General features: G+C 43.1%; 1 protein-coding gene across 1 annotated transcript in view; it reads right to left on the bottom strand.

Annotated features, from left to right (window-relative positions):
- PLBD1 (phospholipase B domain containing 1) overlaps positions 1 to 25,916 on the bottom strand; it is a 54,635-nt gene extending 28,719 nt beyond the window's left edge. Inside the window, exons 1-3 of the mRNA XM_045870206.3 lie at positions 25,444 to 25,916; positions 14,890 to 15,109; positions 1,313 to 1,396 (exon numbers count right to left, since the gene is read on the bottom strand). Coding sequence (XP_045726162.1) covers positions 1,313 to 1,396; positions 14,890 to 15,109; positions 25,444 to 25,561 — 422 coding nt within the window. The 5' untranslated portion in view covers positions 25,562 to 25,916. The remainder of the gene's footprint in view (positions 1 to 1,312; positions 1,397 to 14,889; positions 15,110 to 25,443) is intronic.
- Between the last annotated feature and the right edge of the window lie 445 nt (positions 25,917 to 26,361).

Raw genomic sequence — 26,361 nt, 5'->3', positions numbered from 1 at the left:
TCTAGAGATCTCCATGGTTGCTCATCCAAAGCTAAATTAAACCCAGGCATTTAGAGATTATATATTCAGATACTTATGCTAGTGTAATTTACATTCTAGATCTTGTAACATTCCAATCATTTTGAAAGGCTAACAGAGCAAATCCTAAATGATTTTCAAATTCTTCCTAGGACTACGACTCTTCCTTGATAGCTTCCTGCATGCTCTATCTAGGTCTAACATTTAGCCTCTTGTGATACTGAAATCTACAAAAGTCAAGGATAGACCATCCAAATGCATTTCATATAAAACCACAATGTCTCACTAAATCGGTACAGATAAATCATTAACTTTTTTTTGTATATGGAAGTCATAAAGTTAAAGAACAACAACGACAACAAAAAACTCCTAAGGACAGGGTAGTTTATATACATTTATATTTCTCTCCAATCGTTTTCATAGTTTATGATTCATTCAATTTCAGTTGTTACCAGTAACTGCCTCAACACCTCTGTCCTAGCATGCTTAGCAAGAGAGTCTTGTTTTTTATAGTCCTTCCATTCTGTCTCTCCTCTTTTAGTTCTCTGCACTTTCTAGGGAATGATTTGACATAACTCTGTATACTGAAAGTTATTTCTGATCTGTTCAGTCTATCTCCAGATCAGCCTTAGAATACAGGTCATTGCTTCACGGGATCTAGCCCAATAATTTTTAACGATGCTCTGTAGGACTTTAGCATTCGACAAAGAGGTTGCTCAATGTATGATCTGGAGGGCCAAACCAGGAGCCCTTTTGTCCCCAGATTAATCACAGTCACAAATATAAAACAAATCCCACATATAAAACAAATAGACTACAACTTTTCTGAATATTGAGAATTACTAAGTTTCCAGAAGACTTGATTACAATGACCATGTTCTCTGAGGATGTTCAGAATAAAGACTAGTAACAGCCAGTACTCCAGCTAAGAAGAGTAACCAGGCCCATGACACAGAAGTACCTCAGAGGGAGGAGGAGGGATCCCTAAAGGATCCTCAGGCGGAAGCAATCCAGGCATTTAACTTTGCCTTCCTTACACTGATGGTGTCTTCCTCCAGATGTGTAATCGATAATGACATTCAACCTGACCTTTGAAAGAGCCCAAATTAGAAGACATGTTGTCTGCAACCAGTTTTCATGTCATTACCCAAATGTGCTAAACCTTACCACAAGACCAGCTCTGGAGTCCTGCCTAAGAGATAGAAAAGCAAATTGGCAAAGGAAAAATTGCTCTTTGCAATGACAGATTCAGGCCCTGCAGTCTCAATAACAAGAGGAAAGCTATTATACATACTCCATAAAATCTTGCACTTTATCCACGATGGAAGGTTTCTTAATCAACTGTGGGTAGAGGTTAATGAAGTGGTCATACATGTGTCTGAAACAGAAGAAAATGGTTACATTTCTATTTTTCTTCATAGAGTAGTCCATCATAGCAGATTATACAATTTTTTGGACTAACTATAAAGTCCCCCTATTGCAAACCTGTCCTATCTTTTTTTTTCTTTAAAGATTTTATTTATTTATTTGATAGAGAGAGAGAATGAGAGCACAAGCAGGGGGGAGTGGGAGAGGGAGCCTTAGCAGGGAGCCTGATGCCGGACTCTATCCCAGGACTCTGGGATCATGACCTGAGCTGAAGGCAGACGCTTAACCAACTGAGCTACCCAACCCCCGCCAGATATAGATTTAGTAATAAATAATGTACAGTACTACTTAGGTTTCTGAACAAAACATAAACAAGATCATACTATCACTCTAATATTTAATTCTCTCACCACAACATATGTTATCATCTGCAGTTTAAATTTATTATTTTCATCTGCTGATAGTATTCCATGGTATTACTACATAAGAATTCATGCATGCAACCTCAAACATTGTTGTAAATGTCTCTTCTTACATATTTGCATGTTCTTCTGGAATATATTTAGCATATATAAAAGTAGAATTGTGGCATTGAATAGCCTATATTATCTATAGTTACTAGATATTGCCAAGTTGTTGTTCATAGGGATTGTACCCATTTATATTCCCACCAGCTACGGATTAGACTTCTCCTGGCTCCATAGCCTCACCAACACTTGATATAATCACACTTTTTAATTTTTTTTTTGAAGATTTTATTTATTTATTCATGAGAGACAGAGAGAGAAAGAGACAGAGGCAGAGGGAGAGGCAGGCTCCCCGCGGAGCAGGGAGCCCGATGCGGGACTCGATCCCGGGATGCGAGGATCATGACCTGAGCCGAAGGCAGTCGCTTAACCAACTGAGCCACCCAGGCGTCCCACACACTTCTTAATTTTTGACAATTTAGATGGTTTCTCATTATTTTAATTTTCTTCCCCCCCTTATTGGCTATTTGGGATTCTTTATTTTAAAACTTACTTTTAAAATAATAAATAAATAAATAAATAAATAAATAAATAAATAAATAAATAAATAAATAAATAAAACTTACTTAAAAAAATAAATGTGGGGGCACCTGGGTGGCTCAGTAGATTAAGTGTTTGACTTCGGCTCAGGTCATGATCTTGGGATTCTGGGATGGTGCCCTATGTCTGGTTCTCTGCTCAGGGGGAGAATCTACTTCCCTTCTCCCTCTTTCTCTGCCCCTCCCCCCACTCATCCTCTCTCTCTCTCTCTCTCAAATGAATAAATAAAATCTTAAAAAAAAAATAAATGTGTTGGGGCACCTGGGTGGCTCAGTCAGTTATGTGTCCGACTCTTGATTTTGGCTCAGGTCATGATCTCAGGGTCGTGAGATCAAGCGCTGCAATGGGTTCTGTGCTTAGGGTGGAGTGTGCTTGAGATTCCCTCTCTCTCCCTCTGCCCTTGCCCCCACCCCCCCATCCCCACTCACATGAGTTCTCTTGCTCTCTCAAATAAATAAATAAATAAATAAATAATTTAATTAAATTAAATGTGTCTCATGCTGTAAACATTTTTTAATTGATATAATTAACATATAACATTGTGTAAGTTTAAGGTGTATAATGTGTTGATTTGATACACTTATAGATTACAATATAATTACTACTGTAGCATTAGCTAACACTTCTATCACATCACAAAATTACTTTTTTTGTATGGTGAGAACAATTAAGATCTAGTTTTGTAACAACTTTGACATTTATAATACAGTATTGTTGACTATAATCACTACATTGTGCAATAGATCTCCAGGACTCATTTATCTACTAGTTACAAATTTGTACCCTTAAACATCTCCCCAATTAATTGATGAAAATAATCCATTTATATTTATTTTGATTTAATATGTTTGTAAGTGTTTGCACAATCTTTTCTGTTTTCCATTTACTGTTTCTTTCTTTGTCCCCCTTTTTATGTTTCCCTTGTTTAGATAACATTTTCATTATCCTTCTTTTTACTTCTGCTAATTTAAAAGCTGTAAAATCTATTTCTATTCTTTTAGTGATTATCATGAATTTTTAGAAACATTCATAACTATGAATTTCCTTATAAAGTCTAAATGATTTTATATTTCTCTCCTCTTCCAAACATGATTCATATTTTAGCAAGTTTTAACTGACCATTGACACCCCATCATAGTATTGTTCAAAGATTTAGTTTTATTTTTTAATTAAAATTTTTCTATTAAAATATCTTTTTAACTTTTACAATCAAATTTTATTAACTTCTTTGTTTCTTGTATTAACTATTGCTCCTTATATCCCAAAATTTCCCTCCTGCTATTTTTGTTAATGTACACACTATTATAGTTTAATAGAAGCCTGTGGGTGGTAAAACATTTTAATTTATGTATATGAAAATATCCTTATTTTGCCCTTGCTCTTAGATGATTTAAATGGTTATAGAATTTGAGTTTAGTTATTTTCCTGTAGTACTTTTAAAATATTATTTTCATATCATCTGGTTTTATTGTTGCTGATGAGAAATGTGTTGCCAATCTAGCTGAGATTTCAATGTCTTTTCTTTCTAATAGTTTTTTTTTTTTTTAAGATTTTATTTATTTGACAGAGAGAGACACAGCGAGAGAGGGAACACAAGCAGGGGGAGTGGGAGAGGGAGAAGCAGGCTTCCCACTGAGCAGGGAGCCTATGCGGGGCTCAATCCCAGGACCCCGGGATCATGACCTGAGCCGAAGGCAGACACTTAACAACTGAGCCACCGAGGTGCCCCTCTAATAGCTTTTTTTAAAAAGATTTTATTTATTTATTTGTCAGAGAGAGAGAGAACTCACAAGCATGGAGAGTGGCAGGCAGAGGGAGAAGGAGACTCCCCATTGAGCAAGGAGCCCAATGTGGTATTTGATCCCAGGGCCCTGGGATCATGATCTGAGCTGAAGGCAGATGCTTAACTGAAGGCAGACGTCCCTCTTTCTAATGGCTTTTAAGATTATTTGTCCCTGGCATCTCTGGGTTGCTCAGTCGGTTAAGTGTCTGACTCTTGATTTTGGCTCAGGTCATGATCTCAGGGTTGTGAGACTGAGCCCCGTGTTGGGCTCCACACTGGCGTGAAGCCTGCTTGAGATTCTCTCTCTCCCTCTCCCTTTGCCCCTCCCCCCCAAAAAACCATTTTTTATAAGATTATTTATCCCCAATTTTCTGTAGTTTCGCCCACAATGTTGTAGCAATTTAATAGATGTGTCTTCCGACTAAGGACTCATGTGTTTCTAAATGTTGATAAATTCTCAACTATTACCCTGTCAACTATTGCTTAGCTGCAATTTCCTCCAGTCACTTTTTCTGGGATTCCTAATAGATGTATGTTGAAGTTTCTTAATCAAACTGCTCTATCTAATAGCGGGTCTCTCATTATTTTTACCCTTTATCTCTTTGGGAAATGTTTTATGTAAACTCCTCAATACTAATTTCCGATTCAGATTTTTTCTCTGATTGTGTCAAGTTCAGAGTTTGCCCATTTATCTTTTTTTTTTTAATTTCCATAACTTTCATTTATAATATTTCACAGTTTCTTTAAAAGTCTACCTGTCCTCTTATTTATTCCTTTTTTGTTTCATAAATTCTTCAAGTTTTACATCATTTATAACTAAGAGTGTCTTAGGCATATTTAAAGCCTTTATTAAACCCTTCTATGAAATTAATCTGGAGTGTATTCATGATATTATTGTTGATTTTGTTGACTGTTTTTCTTTCTTTCTTTTTTTAAAGATTTTATTTATTTATTTATTTATTTATTTATTTATTTATTTATTTATTTATTTGACAGAGAGAGACACAGTTAGAGAGGGAACACAAGCAGGGGGAGTGGGAGAGGGAGAAGCAGGCTTCCCACCAAACAGGGAGCCTGATGTGGGGCTCGATCCCAGGACGCTGGGATCATGACCCGAGCCCGAAGTCAGGTGCTTAACAACTGAGCCACCCAGGTGCCCCTTGTTGACTGTTTTACTTAGCAGTCAATTTCTTTGTGTATTTTGGAACTTTGGTATGCAAGCATTTCAAGTTATTTGTTTATATTCTCATATTCTCTCTCCTTTTTTTCTCTCTCCCTACCTTCACCACCCTCCTCTCACTTTTCCCTAAATGACTGCATCTGACTCTGGGAAAACCAGGTCTTATAGTGGCTTTTTGGAAACTTCTTTCCTATGGGGATATTGCAGATATATCTGTAATTGAACCAGCACATGGATGATTTGGTTCTTGTTGGCCCACCCCAACCCCCCCCCAATCGTAAGCTCATGGTTTCTTATAATCTGTACACTAGGATGCACATCAGTATAAATTATTCTGTGGCCTCTTAATTTTATAAACCGTCAAAAGCATCGAGGTTACTTCAGTTCAGCCTCGACTCAGCTCACTCAAGTCCTGAGGCCTTCACCCATCAGCGGGGATGGCTGTCTCTGCCTGTTTCATGCCAAGAGCCCAGCAGATCCACAATTCATCACTGTTTTCTATAACTATTTCTGGCTCAAAAGATGTTTAATCTTGTTTTGGGACCCACTGTATTACTATAATGCTTTCTATATATTTTATCTACCTTTTGCTATAAGTTTGGAGCAATGCTCTCTGGACTGAAAATTTATCTAAGGTCCTAGTTCTGGTTTTTATTTGATGCTTTTTACTGACTGAGGAAGGTTGGCATTGTAAACAGGAGGTGGTGACTCAGATTCCAAGAACAGGATGCTATACTTTGGAACTTTAGATATCATTTATCTAGTAATTTCCAGAACTAAAACTGATAAAATGAGAATAGTTCTATTGCCAGTTAGGTAAACAACATTAAAATCCTTTGAAATCTTTTATGATCCTTGAATTCAATAAATTCACTTCATGAGAGCTTTTCCTTCAAATTCTTTCTTTTTTTTTTTTTAAGATTTTTATTTATTTATTTGAGAGAGAGACAGAGAGAGAGCACATGAGAGGGGGGAGGGTCAGAGGGAGAAGCAGACTCCCCGCCGAGCAGGGAGCCCGACGCGGACTCGATCCAGGGACTCCAGGATCATGACCCGAGCCGAAGGCAGTCGCTCAACCAACTGAGCCACCCAGGCGCCCTCCTTCAAATTATTTCTAAATCTTTTTTAAAACTGAGTTATCCCATTTAACTTTTGTTCACATTATTTTTTTTTATGGTGCCACATTTATATTATTAAGTTCATCACGTTTCTCTATCTACCACCTCTAAAAAGGAGGGAGAGAACAGCAATAAAGCTAGACAGATCTGTGGGTGACAAGAAAGGGACCTTCTGCCTGGGCTCATACTCCAGGTGAATGGAATACAGAAACTCCCTGTGAGTTTGATGACGTGATTTAGTTGCTTGGGGAGGAAACAACCCATAGTTTGCCACCCCATGGCTTCATGGAGAAGTGGAGATGGCTGCCTGGGCTGTCTGGGCTCATGAGCCTTGCATACCTCAGTGAGCTCTGGGGAGCAGTCAAACATTTTTTTTTTTTTTGTATGGCCTGACAGGGAGTAAGTGGACATTGGACTAGCTGGGGGCAGAAGACTACTTACACTTGTAGTGACTACTGCCAACTCAGATGGCACTAATTATACAGCTGGAGACCAGGGACACCACAGAAACCTCATCAGATGTCACACAGGGAAACATCCAAGCTAAAGACTGAACAAGATTGTTCCAATTCGGTGGATGCCGGAGGACAAAGGACAACCACTGATTAAACATCTCCCCTCCCTCCAAGGTGCAGCAGTAATACCAGTCCATGCTGAGAAAAAGGGTTTGGAAGAGGAGTGAAACATTCTTAATTGACTCCGTTTAAATAATAAGTTATTTGTTTGTATAGAAATGGCTATGGTAACATGTTCTGCCATCAGGAGTTTCTTAAAATGTTTTATATAAAAACAAAGTTCTATTTTGGAAAAAATAGTTTGTAAGCTAAAGACCCACAAGGCTCATTCAGGTAAAGAAACAAAAAAGGTCTTTATAATCCTTACCCAAAGTCTTCATCACTGTACATGCCTACTCTCCATCCAGAGTTCTAGATCCTCTCAATTTTTTCAGTCTATTTCAAAATAGAGCTAGGTTTCTCAACTGGAGTGATTTTTTCCTCCACAGGGCATTTGACGATGTCTGTAGGCATTTTTGGTTTCACATTAGGGGGTGTGTCGGGGGCAAGGTGCTGCTGGCATCTAGTGGGTAGAGGTCAGGGATGCTGCTAAACACCCTGCAATGCACAGGACAGCCCCCACAACAAAGAATTATTTGACCCAAAATGTCAATAGGGCCGAGGCTGAGACACTTTGAAACAGAGGAACATGAATCTTGACTTGGGGGTGGTTGCTGAAGATGTCCACATAACAGTAGACAGGACAGATGGAGGTATAGATGGGTAACTGGGTTGGAATCATGGAGCATTTATTTCTCTTTTTTGGCTGGGGGTGGGGGGACCAGATTTTTCTATTCTGACATTCAGAGCAGGGGAAGAGACACCTCCACCTTGAGATAACAGATCCTGCCCCATTCAGGAGCCCTGAGGACTACAGTCCACTTTCCTCAGGTTGAGGCCCTTCTCTGGTCCCTGGGTCTGGGATTCTACACTTTTGTGTGGTAGAGCAATAGAGGACAGCAGTTAAGGGTAGAGACTTTGAATTCTGAGTTCAAAGGTTGACTTCACTACTTCTAGGTGGCATGACCATAAGCAAGCTGCCCAACTTCTCTGTGCTTCCAAATTCTCATCACGCAGAGCCAACACTAGAATCCACCTCACGGATATGTTATGTTGATTCCAGCTCTGCGGTGTGTAAAGTCAGTAAGTTTCCTCCTAAGCTGGCCAAGACTTTGCTTACCTTTACGTCTCTCACATGCATGCGCATGTGAGAATCATGAAGACACACATACTCCCACCCTACCCTGAGTCTCTTCGCATCACATTAATACCATATCATTTAGCACCTGTTAGGAGCTGTCTTCTACTCTTTTCTAATTGCTTTAACTTTCTGGCCCTGAGACCATAACAAGCTCCTCTAGAATTTCCTATAGCAATGAAGCCAACTGCTTGCGTACATGTATATGCGCACTGAAACTCTAGCTAGACAACCTCTTCCCTGCTTACTAGCTTTGTGACTTTCGGCTTGTTACTTAACTCCTCTGTGCTCAACTGTTCACGTCAATAATAATGGGAATAATAATATGTACATCACAGTGTTGTGGAGTAAGTAATTTAACTTGTAAAATGCTTTGCACAGTGTCTGGCCCATTTTAAATGCCATATAAGAGCTAGTCATCGCCATCACTGTCATCATCATCAGGAGGAGCACCTTGTGTTCATGGGAAGGTCTAAATAATTACTAGTTCTTGGGCCATTTGATATATTTGAGGATGGGAATGTGTCTCACTTTGCTTTGCCTACCGTCTTGAGTGGGAAGCATGTTGAGTTTCTAGCATCGAAGGAGCAACGGGGGGCTGTGGAAGAGATTCTTGAGGTATTTCTTGGGAGTAGGCCAGAAACAAAAGGGACCACCTTTGACTAACTTCCTCTACTTGTGCCATAATCTTGCTAGAACCTCCTTTCATCCTAGTTTTACCAACTGTTGTGTCAACAATCAACTTAAATGGAGTTCTCTTTGAAGAATGTGCTCAGGAGCTAACCCGCCCCCTGCCTTTCTCCCCCTCCCCAGAGCCTGGCACAAGGCAGTGTAACATGTGTTTGCTGCAGTGAATTGGCTCGCTCCAACTAGAGAATTCCAGAGGAGATATTTCAGCCACTGCCTCAGCCACACACGGGCTCAGCCACTTTATTAAAAACTGGAGCAGATCTGGTACCCACACCCTCACCATCATTCTTTGCAGAAAGGTTTCATGACTCATTTTACTAAGACCCATCTAGGACTATTTATCAGCTTTTACATCATTAGTGAGACATGAGATACTCTGATTAGGGAGCCAGCCCATCAAGTTAAAAAACTAAGGGAGAAACTCCATTTGGCCATGGTTGCTAGACACTGCATTACATGGAAATATGTACCTCACACTTTGGGTTCATCCTTAAAGAACTGGAACAGCACAGGATTCAATTAAACCTAATCAGCAATGTAATTAAGTAACTGCTGGGGGCAGAAGTGCTGTGCCAGGTGTCTGGGGTATATAAAGATGAATAAGATAGGGATCTGCCTCCAAAGCACTAACAGATGGTGGAGGGGAGAGAAGGAGCTCAACCCAGTGGGAAAGGAATCGGAGAATGCTTTGAGGAGCTAGCATGTGAGATGGGTCTTGCGGGGCTGAGCAGTATTTCAATTGCTGGAGATGGGGGAGGCAGCATCTGGCTCTCAGAGAATGCAGTGCTAAGAGTTCCTGGAAAGGGATGTGTGACAGGTTGACAGGGCAGCATGGGAGGGCTCAGGAGCCCACCTGGAAGGAATGTTTGCATGGAAATGGCAGTGTCTTGCAGGGAGCAGCTCCTCAGGAGATGGGCGGGGGCGGGAGAGCCTGAGAAAGGGCAAGACAGTGAGAGAAGCCCCTGGAAATGTCTACAGCTGCCTCCATGATGTGGCCCGGCTAGACCTGCTGCTTCCACTCTACCCCCTGGGATAACGGTGCAGTGGCAGGACTGTAGATGGCCTGGGACTTCGTGAGAAAGTACAGAGGGCTGTCTGGAGAGTGTTTGTAAGAGTTCAAGGAAGCAACCAATTACTGAACACTTCAAATGAAATGATGGAGGATTTCAGGATATTTCTTTGTTTTCATTTGGCCTCGCAAGTATGTCATAGGTTGGAAAGAGCAAATTATTTCCTCCAAGGTAGTTAAACCAAGCTCTTTATCACAGTATCTCAACTGTTCTTACCACAATACCCAACCTCGCACACACTTCTCTCCCCTCAAGGTTCTGGAGAATATAAGGAATGTCACTCCATTTTAAATGTGGTGATGTGGGAAGAACATGGCGGCCCTAAACTTCCCACGGCTCTTGGCAGCTGCCTGAGCAACTTTGCAAGCTGAAAGGAGAACAAGGTGCATACCTGGGTGGCCAGTTGGTTCAGCTTGGGACTCTTGGCTTCAGCTCAGGGCATGATCTCAGGGTTGTGAGGTTGAGGCCCTCGTGAGGCTCTGCGCTCAGCACCGAGTCTGCATGAGATTCTCTCCCATCTGCCCCTCCCCCTGCTTGCGTGCACACACATCCGCTCTCTCTCTCAGATAAATAAATAAATCTTAAAAAAAAAAAAAAAGGAAAACAAGAAAAGGGGGCTCTTTCTTTTGGCCTTTGGCATAAATTCACCTTCTCAAACCAGGCTCAGCTGCTCTTTTTTTTTTTTTTTTTTAAGATTTTATTTATTTATTTGAGAGAGAGCAGGAGAGCACAGGCAGGGGGAGCGGCAGAGGGAGAGGGAGAAGCAGACTCCCCGCTGAGCAGGGAGCCGATGTGGGGCTCCATCCCAGGACCCCGGGATCATGACCTGAGCCCAAGCACCCCCGCAGATGCTCTTGCTCCAAAGCTGTGTCTTGGTAAGTGGAATCACACCTTGCAAAACACCTCCAAGTAACAGTCTCCAGGAGTATAGGTTTTAGATTGAAAAACTGATGTCTGTGTATGAAGATGCTATTGCTTCTCAGACAGTTGCCCATGTGTAGCTGAAAACAAACACAAACAAAACCCTTGCCTGTGACATGTAGTCCTCCTCCTCTGTTGGTTTGTGACTCTAGCCACAGCTTCCAGAGGGCCAACAGTTTAAGCTCCTCTGCTTTGCTTCAGAGAATGCCGAGTAGCTCTGCTCAGAGGCAGCCACCCTGCCTCTCACAGCTCGGTCAGGAGTGTCGGTGGGCTGTACGGCTGTGTGGCCAACTGCAGCAAGTCTTTGGCGGTGCCTGCAGTCTGGGAGTTGCAGTCCTGTGAATCCTTCCAGTATGCCCTCTGTTCTGTCTCCCTCCTGGAGCTCTTATCACTGGGAGCCCAGATTCCGCATTCCATCTCGCAGCTCTCCTTCCTTCAAAATGAGCTCTTGGGCATCAGAATATATGACAAGCCTTCTCCTGGACCATAGGGAGGAAATTGATGGCCTCCTCTCTGCTTCTCTCTTCTCCAGCCCATTGCCAGGGATGTTCTAAGCATGCTGGGTCACATCGCACTATTGTGAGCTTCGAGCTAGGCACAGAGTAAGTCCTTTCAATGCAAGCTGGGAAATCTTCCCTATTTATTGACTTTTCAGGCATGTGATTAGAATGACAGCCTCTTAAGAGGTGCTCATGGGAACTGTCTTTCTAACGATAGTTTTGGCTGCAATGCTTCCTTTTCCTCTTTTTGGTTCTGTTCTCCTTCCTTCCTCCCTTGCTCCCTTCCTCTTTTCCCTTTTTATCCTCTCCTCCTTCTCTTTCTCTTTTTCTTTCTCTTTCTTGTTCAAATATACAAATACCTGACTTCTCTCTTCCATCCAGCCCCTTTGGCTCTTTGTCACGGTTCTTCCTGATCACCAACATCTTCTGTTCCATGAGATCTATCAAAGTCTCTGCAGGGCAGAGGTCCTCTCAAGACTCTTGGTACTGCATCTTTGGGAAACCCATCCTTGGAGCAGATGATATCCTTGAACTGTCATAATGAATATAAAACAGAGATGCTGTCTTTCAAATTCAAGAAACCTCTGAGCGCTCTATGATTGAAATGAAGAATGACAGCTGCCGAATGGGCAGGCTTCCATCCAAAGCCTTCCAGGATACGGCCCCCATCTACCTTTTTAAACCTGTTGCCCTCTGCCTAATCAATGGAGCCTCTACTCCTCTCTCGCTCATTTGTAAATGCAACTTACTCATTTCAGACTCACTGCCTTTTTTCAGTACTTGGTTCTGTTTCCTTCTGCCCAGCATTATTTTCTTCCTCTTCCCAGCCAAGCCGAATGTTCTCACCCATCAATCACCAGACCCACCACTCACTCCTTCCACAAAGCCTTCTTTGACTTCTGGCCCATGAGGTGCCTTCCTTTTGGACTGTTGTAGTATTTATGATTCAAGCCCTCTTTCCAGGCTGTTCTCTGCAGCAGAAATGTTCCCAAGAAGAGTCTGCCAACTTTTCCTTAATGAACCAGTATTCACTGAGGTTACTATACCCACCTCTTCCTTACTCCTGATCATTTGCTCACAGGGGCGGCTACTGGCCTGAAGGGAGGGAAGACTCAGTTGCCAGATCCTCAAAATGGGTCACAATATGCAGGAAGTTGTTTTTATTTATTTATTTATTCTTATTTTTTTGTGAGAGAGAGCATGCAAGTGGACGGTGGGGGGGAGGGGCACAGGGAGAGGGAGAGAGAGTCTAAAGCAGGCTCCGCACCCAGAACAGAGCCCAGAAAAAGAGGGCTCGATCTCACGACCCTGAGACCATGACCTGACCCAAAAGCAAGAGTTGGACGCTCAACTGACTAGGCCCCCTGGTACCCCAGGAAGTTATTTTCATCTTAAAAGACTCACACATGTTGAATTTTCTTTGAAAGGAGTGGGCAAATATGCAGAGTAAACAAACAAAAAAACCCAGTTACTGAATAATAGCTAACTGTTTTCCTTTTAAGAAATAAAATTTAAGTAATTTTACTCTAATACAGAAGTATTTAAAAAGTTGCTAATAGGGCGCCTGGGTGGCTCAGTCAGTTAAGCGTCTGCCTGTGGCTCAGGTCATGATCCTGGAGTCCAGGGATTTAGTCCCACATCGGGCTCCCGGCTCAGCGGGGAGTTTGCTTCTCCCTCTGCCTTTCACCCTGATTGTGCTCTCTCTCGCTCACTTTCTCTCTCTCAAATAAATAAATAAAATCTTTAAAAAAAAAGTTATTAATAGAATTGATATTAACCTGTATTTCTATGGATCTTCTTTGTCAATGGATAAAGGTACTCAAGGATAGATCAATGCTTTATATTAAGAATAAGGGTAAAGTGATAAAGTTACCCCTAGAAGTGAGATGTTAAAATCTATGTTTTCCTGAGACATAAGAATATCAGACATTCTACCTTCGTCAGAAGCCTTCTGGCAAATTCCCTAAAGCTCCTGTTGTGATACCCATACCCACAGAAGACATGCTCATCCTTACCACAGTCTCAGATTAGAGCTGCTCCCTCAAATCACAGTTTCCCTTAAAGGCCCATTATGTATAGCACTCATGATAACCTAATGTATTTATAGCCACACAATTTCAGCCCAAATTATTTCTCTAAACTTGCAACTCAATTTAAGTAATGCAATCAGAACTAGTAGATACACAGTAAATATAGATTTGTAGAGAAGGATGAAATGTTCAGATTATATGTTATATATATTTATATTTATATGAATTACAGTTTTAAACATTTTTTTTAATTTTTAATTTTTAATTTTTTTGTGCAGAGAGGGGCAAAGAGAGAGGGAGAGAGAATCTTAAGCAGGCTCCACGCCCAGCACAGAGCCTGACAGGGTGCTCAATCTCATGACCCTGAGATTGTGTCTTGAGCCGAAATCAAGAATTGGACGCTTAACCAACTGAGCCACCCAAGCGCCCCTAAACATGTTTTTAAAATCTTAATCCATTTATCAAGTTTTATACATCTCTGAGTAGTATACCATTAAAGGGACCTGTATGGTAGAGTAATAAAAATTTGGTATAAAAAGAAAAACAGGAATTTCTAGTTCATTAAAAAAGAGATATCAGAACACAAGAACTAGTTATTCAACATTTGATATAATCTCCAGCACTTAGAAACAAATTAAGATCGGCACTGCACTTAATAAGGTGCCTCACAAAGGTGGTAACAGCACACAATAGGGTTTGGTTAAACTGCCCTCAAGCGTCTAGGTCACAGATAATAAAAGAAAAAAGCCAAATCATCAAGACATTTTTTATATCAAAGAAAGGATGAGGCTTGATTAAATGAGTTGCAAGCTTCTTAAAGAGCTTATCTCAGAAAAGGATGTGTCCTGATTGCATTATTATTAACTACATCCTTGTTATTTTCATAAGACATGGGAAAGATGTAAGAATTAAGTAACAATAGAACCGGAAGGACTGTTTATATTAGACATCAGGATTTCAATTTAAAATCTTTGCCCACTTGAAAGTATTGTTTTAAGACTGTTGAAAAAATGCTCTTACATTTTAAATTTAACGAATCCTCTGTGTTTTGTGTTTCTCGGTCACTCCACCCATCATTTTCTTTCTACCAGACAATAAATGGCTAGTAGGATAAAATGGCTTAGCTGTATTTTAAAACAGTTTCACAAAAAGAAAGATTTTAAGTGCCACGAGAATGGAAGAATGCCACAATTGGGGGCTTTGTTCCTTCCAAAGCAGGTACTGATTGGAGGTGAAAATGGGATTCTGATCATGTTTCTATCCTATGAGAGGGACCTCAGCTACTTTCCAGTTCTAATGTCCAATGTCAGGAAGACAAAGCCACTGGTGGACAAAGAAAGGGATAGAGTTGCCTGGTAGTTCTCCACCATGACTGAAGACTGAAGTACTTACGGGGCAGTGAGGTAACCCTCCAAAAAGCCAGCCACAAACATGATGATCTCATTGCTCAGGGTCTGAGAACCATACCCCGCTCTGATCTCCAGGATGCCCCAGCCTGTGGTTTTCATAGAGTCATTGTAAAAGCCATAGGCGTCCCCATTCCTGTCCAGTACTTTTTTGACTTGCACTGTCTTTTCAGCAGGCATCCAGTACGCGGTTGCATAGTAGACTTCTGGAAGAAAAGAAGAAGCAATGATAATAGGATGCTATTTAACTGATTTGCTGATGCATTTTTTTTCCCATGTAACCAACAATTGCAACACATTTGCTTTTAAAGAATTCCATTCTATTAGAAGTGGGAAATCTGCCACTATTATAATCGGGAAATCTGCCACTATACTTTGTCCTTGTTATTAAGTGGGGAAAAACCAGAGCCTGATCAAGGGGGATAAGCTCAGAGCACAGTGAACTAGGTCAAAGGTAGGGGGAGGTAATTAGAGCATCACAGAGGTGGGTCTAAATGCTTCATCCTCAGAGATGGGATTCTGGGCAAGGCCAGAGCTGGAGCACTGCCCAGCTCTTACTTCATCCAAGGATAGGGTTCATGTACCTGGTCTGTAACATTTTTGACCCCCAAGTCAGTTGGACCAAAGCATCCATATTCTCAGGCATCTTATCCTATCTCTCTTGCCTCATTCTTCACACATGACATTATATTCCTATTTTGCAGAAAAAAAACTATCACCTGTGAGCCTCTCAAGTTCTTGATAATTTTGTGAATTCGTCCTTACAAATCCTATAGCCATCTCTCTCTTCTGGTTCACCTCAATCCTCTACCCATGCTATGGATCGACTCCTCTTACTTTCCTTGGGAACTTTGTTCCATCCTGTGTCTTGTTCCTGTGCCCTAATGCTCTCTTCCTGCAGTGGCCCCCCTGCTTTAGTGTACTGACATGCTCCATTGTCTCGTGGCTAAGGGCAAACCAATCACAGAAGCTCTCTCTGGATCCTGGGACCAGATCTGGCCATTGCCAGAATCTCTCTCTCCTCTCATGAAATTATTACAAATATTATAAGGCACGCTGTGTCAGGGGCTCAGCTAGGTACTGGTGAGAGAGCTGTGATATGACTGGCCCATTTCCAGGCCTCATCCTTTTGAAAGAGGAACACACACACCACTTCCTCACCTTCCTCCTGTCAGCCTGCTGCAGCTGGTATCCATGCTCACCCTGCTACTGACACTGTTCTTCTTGGGTCACTAATAACATCCTTGAATCCTATTGTCACATGAACTGCTGAGAGCATTTGACCCTGATGACCACTTGTTCTTAAAGCTCTTTCCATGGCTCAACATGAATCTCCTGAATCTCCTCCTCTACCTGCTTTCTTTCTCATTGTCCCCATGGGTTCCTCTTTATCTTGTACACCCAACAGCACACTTGATAACACCACTTGGATGATTCCATAAGCCAAAGAAATTCCAAATACCCAAAAGAGAACTCCTATTCTCTCCCACCCATCCTCCACCTTCTGCTTTCTATCTCTGTGATCTTTCCACCTGAGACCCAAGCCCATCCAGGCTCCCTCTCTCTCCTGCAAACTCATGTTGAATCAAAGCCTCCTAAGCATCTCTCCTCCAGTCTCTACCTCTGTAGTTCTACCTTTCTATGCCACTTCCAGTATCACAACTAACCTTAACTGTAATACAGGCCTTTTTCAAGGTTCCTTTGACCTGTAATTCATTCTTCATACTCTGCCAGAGTGACCTTCCTAAAATGCAAAACTGATTTATTTACTTGCCTACCAAAATCTTCAATGACTTCAATTTCCTAGAAATAAAATTCTTCAGCTTACACTCTTGGCTTCATGATCTGCTTTCTGCCTACCCCATGCAGCTTCATCCACCTCCCCTTGCACTTGGTGATCTGGAAGCCATTCTATACCACTGTCCGACCTGCCATGAGCTGGTTCGACACTTCTGACTTTGCATATGCTATTTCCTCTGCCCCAGAGTTTCTCTCTTGTTAACCACGTAGCTATCTCAAAATTGTTACTTAAAACTCAGGAAGCAGCACCCAATTTGTGAGGGTTGACTTGCTCTACAAGCTCAATATAACTTGCTTGTAGGTACATCTTCTTTGGGCCTATCACATTGTACTGTAACTCCCATGTCTTCAGCTGCTGCTAGCCTATGAGCTCCTGGAGTCCAAAGAATCAGCATTAGTATAGTGCCTAGCCTGTCACAGATACTCAGTGAGTATCTTAGGAAGATTTAGGAAGAAAGAGAGAGAAAAAAGGAAAAAAGAAATGGAGAAAGGAAGTGGTATGTGATACATTTGTTTCTTGGCCTAAGAAACTACTGCACACCTGCTCGGGTTAAAGACCAACTTTATGTTCAGGTCATCAAAGAGCTGGGAAGAGGCCAGAACGACTCTCAGGTTCTAGACTGAGACTCAGTGGATGGATGTTGTTGTATCATTTACTGAGAGAGGGAGCAGATGGGGTATAGGTCTGGGAGGGAATAGGAGTTTAATTTGGGACATACTCTATTTTCAGTGGTAAAGATACCAAAAAGTTCAGATAAAATGTTTATATATGGTTATCTGTTGTCAACATTAAAAATAGACCAACATTTTATTTTATTTTATTATTATTTTTTAAGATTTTATTTATTTATTTGACAGAGAGAGACACAGCGAGAGAGGGAACACAAGCAGGAGGAGAGGGAGAGGGAGAAGCTAGCTTCCTGCCGAGCAGGGAGCCCGATGTGGGGCTCGATCCCAGAACCCTGGAATCATGACCTGAGCCAAAGGCAGACGCTTAACGACTGAGCCACCCAGGCACCCCTATTTTATTTTATTTTAGATGCAAAGATTGTTTATCAAATAAGTGCTAAAGGTATAATCTTAATTCTAGAGTATCATAGCACCTTGTCCCAAGGGGGCTGGGTGATTAGCTGGGATTTGGTCAGGCTTAGAAGCTAAAGCTGATTATGACTCTTAAAGAATGATCCTGAGCAGGAAGGTCCATTTACTTCCAAGCAAAGTCATGACCATAATGGTGGGCTTTCTTTAAAAATGGCTAAATGGAAATAATGATGTTCATAAACAGAGGTAGGTTCACAATACTTTAACAGACTTCCGGTGACAAATAATAGTCTAATTGTTAATAAAGCCAGTGGCCACAATTTGACAACTGTGGGTAGCATCCACAGAAACGACCCTTCTTCCAAATTGATTTTGGATCACAGTGGCATAGCCTCAGCCTTTCCCCAGCTTTTTGCACACATTCTCTTCCACCTCACCCGCAGTGAGTCTTGTAGGGAAGAAGAAAGCATGGCTGACTAGAAACCATAGTAGCTGCAAACTGCTGCAACAAGGTGTGGGGGCAGGGTCATGAACAGAAACTGTGGAGGGAAGAAGGATGCTGAACAGCCTTGTCAGGCTCTTTCCTTTCAGTTCTACCCACATGGCACGATTTTAGCTTTGTTCCCTTCTCCAAAATCTTGGCATTTCTCATTGAACACCATGGCCTTCCCTAACTTCACCTTCCCTTCCAACAGCCCCTTTGCCACAAACCTTGGCTTGCTCTCCATCCAAGCAATCAAGGGCTGTGTTTTCACTGTTGTTGGCACTACATAACTTCCTGACCACAAATAATACTCTTCCACAAATCGGTGCTTTTTTGACATCAGTGTTCCTCCAGGTGTTAAAAAAAAAAAAAAAAAAAAAAGCCCTTTTCCTTTTCCCTTAAGATAATTCAATGATAAAAATTTACTGCTAACAAACTGACTGATTTAGCAAGTGCTTTCTGAATTAAGCCAAAATCTGAGTTTCTTACTCCATCCCTAACTGAGGTCCTGCCTCCCTCAATGTTTTCTCCATGCATCGACTCCTTCTGGATTTCCTGGTACCATACTACTTTCCGATTTTCTTAAATCTTTTAATAGTTTAAGCCACTTCACTTTTCTATTAAAAAAAAAAATCTCCATATCAGGAAGCAAATGTTGTGGAAAGCTTAACTGCAAGAAGGTAGAACAAGATCACATACTTTAAATCCTGCTTACTGCTGTATATCCCGGGAGTGCAGTACCCGGCACAGTACTGTTTCTGGGATGAGTCTAGTTTATTGAGTGTGTTCTAATGAAAGTGAAGTTTATCAGAACATTCACAGAAGTTGATCTAAAATAACTCAAGTCATTATATCTTCAAGCTCAGGGAAGGGGCTGAGGGGATGGGTCAGATGCCCAATGGGCAAAATGCCATGTCCCCCTAGACCTGTGAAAAGGGAAATAAGATTTAAAAATATTTAGCAGCAACATCTTCAAAATCAACACACTTGATAGATATCTGTTGAATGAATGGGAACGTTACTTTATAAAAACAGTATTTTTCTTGTGTAGACAAAGATGGAAGAAGCCTCCTCATTGTTATATTTCTCTCGACATAAAAACCCAAACACCCGAATTAAATTTATTTACTTGTGTATTCTAATATTTTCTCTGAATTGTTTTTAGTTGGGAAAAAAAAAAAAATCCTAACCCTGTCTTAGAATTTGTAAAATAGTCGTAAGTGGTCTAAATCACTGTCTCCCATATCTGGAGCCTATTTTTCCGGGCACTTTATTCATGATAGAGTAAATGATTTTTAACCTGGAGCAATGTAATTTTACCTAATATATTCAGTAAGTTAGATAGAGAAAAAGAGGAAGAAACCTGAGAAGGCAGACACAGAATATGTGAGAGAAAATATTTTAAAAATTAAGACTGCAACTTAATCTATTCAGATTGAGTTTAGCTGACACTTCTCTGATCTTTTTTTTTTTTTAAAGATTTTATTTATTTATTTGACAGAGAGAGAAAGAGAGAGCGCACAAGCATGGGGAGCAGAAGGCAGAGGGAGAGGGAAAAGCAGGCTCCCCGCTGAGCAAGGAGCTTGATCCCAGGACCCCGGGATCATGACCTGAGCCGAAGGCAGTCGCTTAGCCAACTGAGCCACCCAGGCGCCCCTCACTTCTCTGATCCTGATCCTTGAATTGCATTTCTCTCTCTCTCTTTTTTTTTTTAAGATTTTATTTATTTATTTATTTAATTGACGGGGCGGGGGGGAGAGAGAGAGCGACAGAGAGAGAACACAAGCAGGGGGAGTGGGAGAGGGAGAAGCAGGCTTCCCGCCAAGCAGGGAGCCTGATGCGGGGCTCATGACCTGAGCCAAAGGCAGTCACTTAACAAACTGAGGCACCCAGGTGCCCCTGCATTTCTCTTTTATGTCCACCGAACAAAATGTCTCCGTATCTCTCAGTGTACGTTGACGTTCCACTTTCTTCTTGGAAAGGGCTTGGTAAATTGATATCTGGTTTTTGGATTTGCTTTGACTCTTCAGCAGAGTCACTAAGAAAATAACTGAATCATGATAAACAACCTCCAGGCAGCAACATTCTAAGGGTTTCAGTTCTCACTCCCAGCAGAAATCAGAGCCTAGGACTCTTGCTGAAAGGGGTATTATTCTGGGAACAGGGATGGGAGGTGGGGAAAGTGAAACAGGGAAGGAGGGAAAGCTAATTCAAAGGTGCAATCTGAGATGGCCCACATTGCGGATAAGCCCTTGAGGATCCCATCCCAGGGATGGAAGAAGGAGCATTTAACTACCTGCATCCATCCCACGTTGGTCAAAAGTTGCCCTACGAGGGGTTAAAATCCCTCTTCCCAGGTTGGCAGGTGCTCCGGTGTGAAATGGTTATGATGCGGGAGAAGCTTGAGGTAGAAAGCAAGGCATCCCTGCAGGGTGGCTAGGGTGAGGGCCCTCACATTACAGACGCTAAAGCTCACATAGACAGCAGTGAGAGGATGTGAGGTGGGAGGCATACTGTGGCCAATATATTAGGTAAGTAGAAAGGGATGCCACTTTAAAAAAAATAGCGTCACAGAAACAAAACGCTTATACAGAAAAATGCTGGAGATTTGCTTGGATCTGGAGTGATACCTTTCCTTCATCCCCTCGGAACGAACTATTCTGTCTGCACTGCTAACTTCAATCAGAGTTCTTGCTAAAAGTCCTATCAACAGAAAGTCAACTTTGCTCCGTTCTCATTCGATGCTCCTTGCTCACTCCTCATCCCCGTCACTCTTTAGTTATATGTCTTTGTATGTACGTGGTTCAAAAATTTAATTACAAGCTCCTTGAGAATCACGGGGAGGCATCTGTTCTTTCATTGTATCAACTCCTTTGGGCCGAATAGTGTTTTCTTGCCTACATCCCAAATTTTCACACCAGCTAGGAAGGAGACAGATCGGTATTGAGTCTATGTGTATTCGTTCTTGATTTCGGATTGTGGGTTCGAATTTTGCTATCTTGTGTTTGCAAATGCTGGTTTGAATAACTCGCCACTACCTCAGGTGCTAGGATGGTAACTCATTTGCAAGGCTAACTGACACATTTCAGAGCGAGCTCTAAATCAAGAGACTTTCACAATTTCCCATTGGAAGATTGTAACATGATATCTGTTGTTGGTGCAGACAGAGTTTCAAGTTCTAGATTAAAGTTTCCTCACATTTTCACTACCTCTCTTAGTTTCATCTTCTACCCCATTGAGTAAGTTCCTGTGTTGCAGTACTGCAAAAAAACAACATAAAGCATTTATAAATTTTCTAGCTACATCTTAAAGTGCAATTTTCATGTGATTGTAAAATACAAGTTTTAGGAGCAACTGGAACTTACTCCATTAAAAAAAAAAAGACAAAGCATAAATGCATTTTAAAAAACTTAAAATGTTGGACAAAATAAATCCTTTGAGAGTCATTCCATTTTTGGTGCTGCTGCCTAACTTGCTATCTCAATAGTTAATGCTTGATAATTTAGAATAAAAAAAACAACAACAAAAGATGACAGGTGACAAAAATTAAAATAATGCCTGAAAAAGTGTGAAAACAATACTTTCTGTTCTGCATGTCAGAAGTTCCAAGCTGAAGCTCACGTGATTTGGAGTTTATCTACTATGAAAAGTTTTTTTTTAAATGCTCTACCTCAATTTAAAGACTGAAGGAGGATCCTTTAAATTTTCTTCTGGAGAAAGATTTTGATCTTTGCCATCAGATTCACATTTCTAGAAGGACTAGGAAACAAATTTTAATGATAAAGATGAATGGACACTTCCCCCAGAAATTGTTCCGGAACTTATCTTGTATACATTTTTATAAACAAACTGATAGAGGGAGAGCACGAGAAAATATTCGGGTTTACAGACGGCACTGACTTCTTTTGGGTCTGAAACGCTTAGACAATGGGGATGTGCTGTAGGAAGATTTAGCGGGGCTCAGAAAGACTGAGAAGAGTTGGGAAATGCTAAAGCGAGCATGATTGATAAAATTGCACTTAGAAAAATCAAGGTGATTTCAATCGATCAGTCGTGACCCAGGAAAGCGACCTAGGGCTCTGCTCACTGTTTCCTCAAGCACTGGCTTAACGTGCTGCTGTGTACCCCAAATGCCTGCGATGCTGGGCCTCGGTTAAGGAAAAATCCTGCTTTTATAACAAGTTATTACTTCACAGCACATAGATTATCATCTGCAGTCCTGGTTGCCTTATCCAAAGATCCGTGCTGCCTTTCCAGAGAAAAAACAACTCCAATGGCCAATAATAACGGTCACTCAATTATACAGCCCCTACTGTATACGAGGCCCTGTTCCACACAACCACCTTAGGAGGCAGATACTACAATCCCCACATTCCAGATGAGGAACTGAGGTGTAGGGATAGTAGATAACTGGCTGAAGGTCACACAGTAAGTACTGGAGCCAGGATTCAAACAGGCAGTCAGGCTCCATGCTTTCTGTTTCTGGAATTCCATACTACCTCTCTAGTAGAGACTTCCAAAAATGAACTGCCACAGAAAGAATGGACTACCACCTCGAGTGAATTTGGAAATGAGAATGCCCTCCGAGTCAAAGGATCAATTGAGGAACAGCCTCCACCAAAGGCCTACCAAGTCACCGTAAGGAGACTGAACAACTCCCAGGTCGGCAAACTCCTCCACAACCACATAAGGGTACTGGCCTATCCAGAGAGGCAATGTGTTAGTCTCCAGTGGGCACTGGTGAGCCATGGGAGCATGGAAAAAGCAGTGTCCCTGAGTCAAGGACTAGCTGTGCTAGGGAGGACCGTCCAGTATGAGCACCCAGAGGCTAACTGAAGCATCAGTCCTCCTAGGAAGCAAATCAAGCAGGCCTCCAGCCTGAGAATCCCTGATGTGATCCATCTTGTGTAATTTGGTTACAAGAAAGTGGCTGGGGCAGGCTATGCAAATGTCCTGTCTACTAAAATTCATTATTGGTGTTTTGGTGAATAGACTTCCATGTATATCAGGGTGAATCAGCTTCTTTGTATCTGATTGGCTCTGGAGCACGAGAAGGAATGCATTTCTAGAATCTAGCCCTGCAAGTCCAGGGGCCAGATTTGGAACCAGTTTTCTCTAAGGCACATGGCACCTTGTAAGTCTCTGGGTAACCGACCCGTCTCTTACCCTAGTGATGTGACTTCACGATACACACCACCAAGAAAAATTACAGAAGACATCCTAAAAACAAATATGGGGCTTTCCAGTCTGGAAGGATAAAGGCAGTGCTATTATATGTCTGAAGTCCATACTAGTTTTAAAGACAGGTTGGGAGGAATGTGCAATTGTTGGCCAATATTTCTGGCAAATTGAAACTTCAAAGTAACCTTTAAAAATTAAAGAAGTTGTTTTTGGATTCATAGGTGCACACTGGTAGATACAAAGATCATTCCAGGGAGATGAAAATGCAATCCCTTTGGTGTGTGTTGGGTACCCGTTAAATTCAGAGTATGGAGCTGGGCACTTCAAAGAAAACATGACAAACAAGAAGTGGCAAAGGCCCTGTTCTCCGCCCGCATGTTGTTGGCAGTCTAGTAGAAGGGTAAAACAAAGCCAAAAATTGCACCCATAGTAACCTGGAAAACAGGTTACTATGGGTGCAACAAAGGAGACAGAGCTCACGTCTGTTTGAAAGAGTGGCGTGGGCTTCACCAGCTGTTCCTCAAGGCTGTAAGAAGTCTTTTCTGGATTGCCCAGCCCCGTGCCGTCAGGATCACCGGCCACAGAAATGCCCTCAGTCTTTGCCTTGACTCCTGACCACACTGGCCTGGCCTCAGCTGAGTATCTGGGGGAACTCAATTTAAGCAGTTGTTTCTTGCCAGGTGTTCTCTTCTTGAATGAACAGTGCCTCATCTTCAGAAAAACAGTATCTCCACCTTACTCCTCAGGCTGTCCCCTCCATCTAAGGAACATTTAAAACAATCCATACAATCCGAAAGAACAGAAAAGTTAGAAGGGTTTCACTCAACATTCCAGACACAAAGAGTCATTTCTGTTTCAGGAGTACTTCCTAGCCTGTCCCGGGTATGTCTGAAGGAGCAGGCTCCCCGGGCTAAAAGGGTGGCTGGAAAGCCCCCTCCACAGGGCAGGCAAGGAACAGAATGTGCAGGTAAATCCAGAGTCAGGAGCCTAGGGGTGCATGCCTTCGGATGGATCCCAGAGGCCCAGGCAGTTTCAAAGACTGGAAAGATTTAAGAGTGGTAGGCCGGCAAGTTGCAAAAGGGAAGGCCTTGAAATCTGCTAATTGCGGTTACTTGTTGATGGCAGGTGGTATAGTAAGAATCTGGACACTCATTTGGGAAGGGGTTCCCTCCACCGAACCCCACCCTCTTCTTGCACAAGGTCAGCACAGAAAAGGGCTGAGGAAGTAAAACAAACTTAATTCTCTCTTAAGATTACTGTTGAAGTCTTTCCATAAGTTTCTTTGGTTAATCTTGCTCTTATCCATTGGGAAGAAAACTGACAAATACGGGACCTTTTTTTTTTTTTTTTTTTTTGTAGGAATAGAACCTGTTTTACGAAGAGGGGAGTAGTTAAGTAAATACCGTTCGGCAATCCAGCTCTGCCTTCACAATTTCTCCCAATTTCGAATGTTCTGTAGAATGGGGATAACAGTCCTATTTAGAGTTACAGTAAGCACTGTATGAAAAGCCCTTTAGCACGCTGCCTGGCCCGCATCAAGCTGACAATACCAGGCTGCACTTATTTTAAACCAAACTCATGGGCAGCTAAGGGGGGAAAAAACCAAGCAAACTGACAGCCCTGAATCATCCCTCTATGATGTGAATAAATATATTTAGATGTCCTTTGGCTGCTCTTTTCCGACCAGCCGAGGCTCCGCAAGCCCAGAGTCGCCGGAGGGCACCGATGCGTTCGCCAAGCATTCTGGCCCACGCTGAAGTTCGCAGCCGCACGGCCCCGGCCCCTCCCGGGGCCGTCCCCGAGCTACGGCGGCGCGGGAGCGAGCCGGGTCCGTGCCGCCTCCCCCGCAGGCGCGCGGCCCGCCGCGTCCACCCGGAGGCCCGCCACCCGCCGGCGGTCCACCTGGCCGAGCCGGGCGCGGGCGGGGGCGCACGGAGCGGCGGCGGCGGGCGCAGCGCGGGCCGGGCGGTCGCCGAGGGCCCCGTCTCTCTCCGGACTCGCACTCCCCGGGTCGTGCGGGCGCGCACGGCTCACCTGCCAGGCTCGGCGGCACCGCGGCGGCCACCAGGAGCAGCAGCGGCAGCAGCGGCGGCGGCGGCGGGGTGCGGGGCGCGGGCCGCGCGGGGCGCCCGTCCCGGCTGCGGGGGGGCATGGCTCGGCGGCCGCGACCTCCCCTGGGTTGGACGAGGCAGCTGTTGCTGGAGCGCCTCTCGAGCCGGCAGCGGGGCGCCGCGTCTCCGAGGTCCGGGCGTCCTTACTCTGCCATTAGCCCTGCGGGTTTGGGGCTTTTAGGGGCGACGACGCCTCACGTGGCCTTGGGAACAACCTTCGCCCCGCTGGCCAAGGCGGGTCCTTCTGACCCTCTAGCACCCTGGGGGCTGGGCTGAGAAAGTTCCCCAGCTGCGCCTCTGCGGTCCGGCGAGGTCGCGTGCCACTTTCTCCGCGCTCGTCGGGCAGTTTGCGGCCCCAGGTTTGAGCAAACCCGTTCGCGTCAACACCGCTAGCCTCTGTCGCCAGCGTCGGCCACCGGGCCACTTGTCTGTAGCGGCGGGGATGAGGCACCCTGAGCAGCGGTGACATGCATGCCCCTGCCTACGCGCAGCTCTGGTTCTTGGCCATTGTGCAGTGGGCTTCACGGGTCCCTTATCCCTCAGTGATTACTCTTCCTCCATCTCAGGCTGTGTAACCTAAATCCATTTGCCGTAGTCCAAGACTTCCGAGCCTTTGCTTTTCTCTTCATTGGCTGGGGCCACCACTAGACTGTGATTCAGACGGGGCTGAAACTAGATCTATTTCTGAGCCCCTGGGAAGTCCCCATTTCTGTGCTGGGCAGGTTGACATTGTGAAGTAGACAAAACTATGCCTTGGGTGACATTGTGAAGTTGGCAGAGGGTGCCCTAGGTGACATTGTGAAGTAGGCCAAAGGCATTTTATTTTTTCAATAAGCATTTA

This window comes from Mirounga angustirostris, unplaced genomic scaffold (assembly GCF_029215605.1).
Source record: "Mirounga angustirostris isolate CCGP_5_RB_7025 unplaced genomic scaffold, mMirAng1.0.hap1 SCAF_5, whole genome shotgun sequence".
Taxonomy (NCBI): domain Eukaryota; kingdom Metazoa; phylum Chordata; class Mammalia; order Carnivora; family Phocidae; genus Mirounga; species Mirounga angustirostris.
The sequence above is the reverse complement of the archived record's forward strand: the minus strand, read 5'-3'. Positions and strand labels throughout refer to the sequence as shown.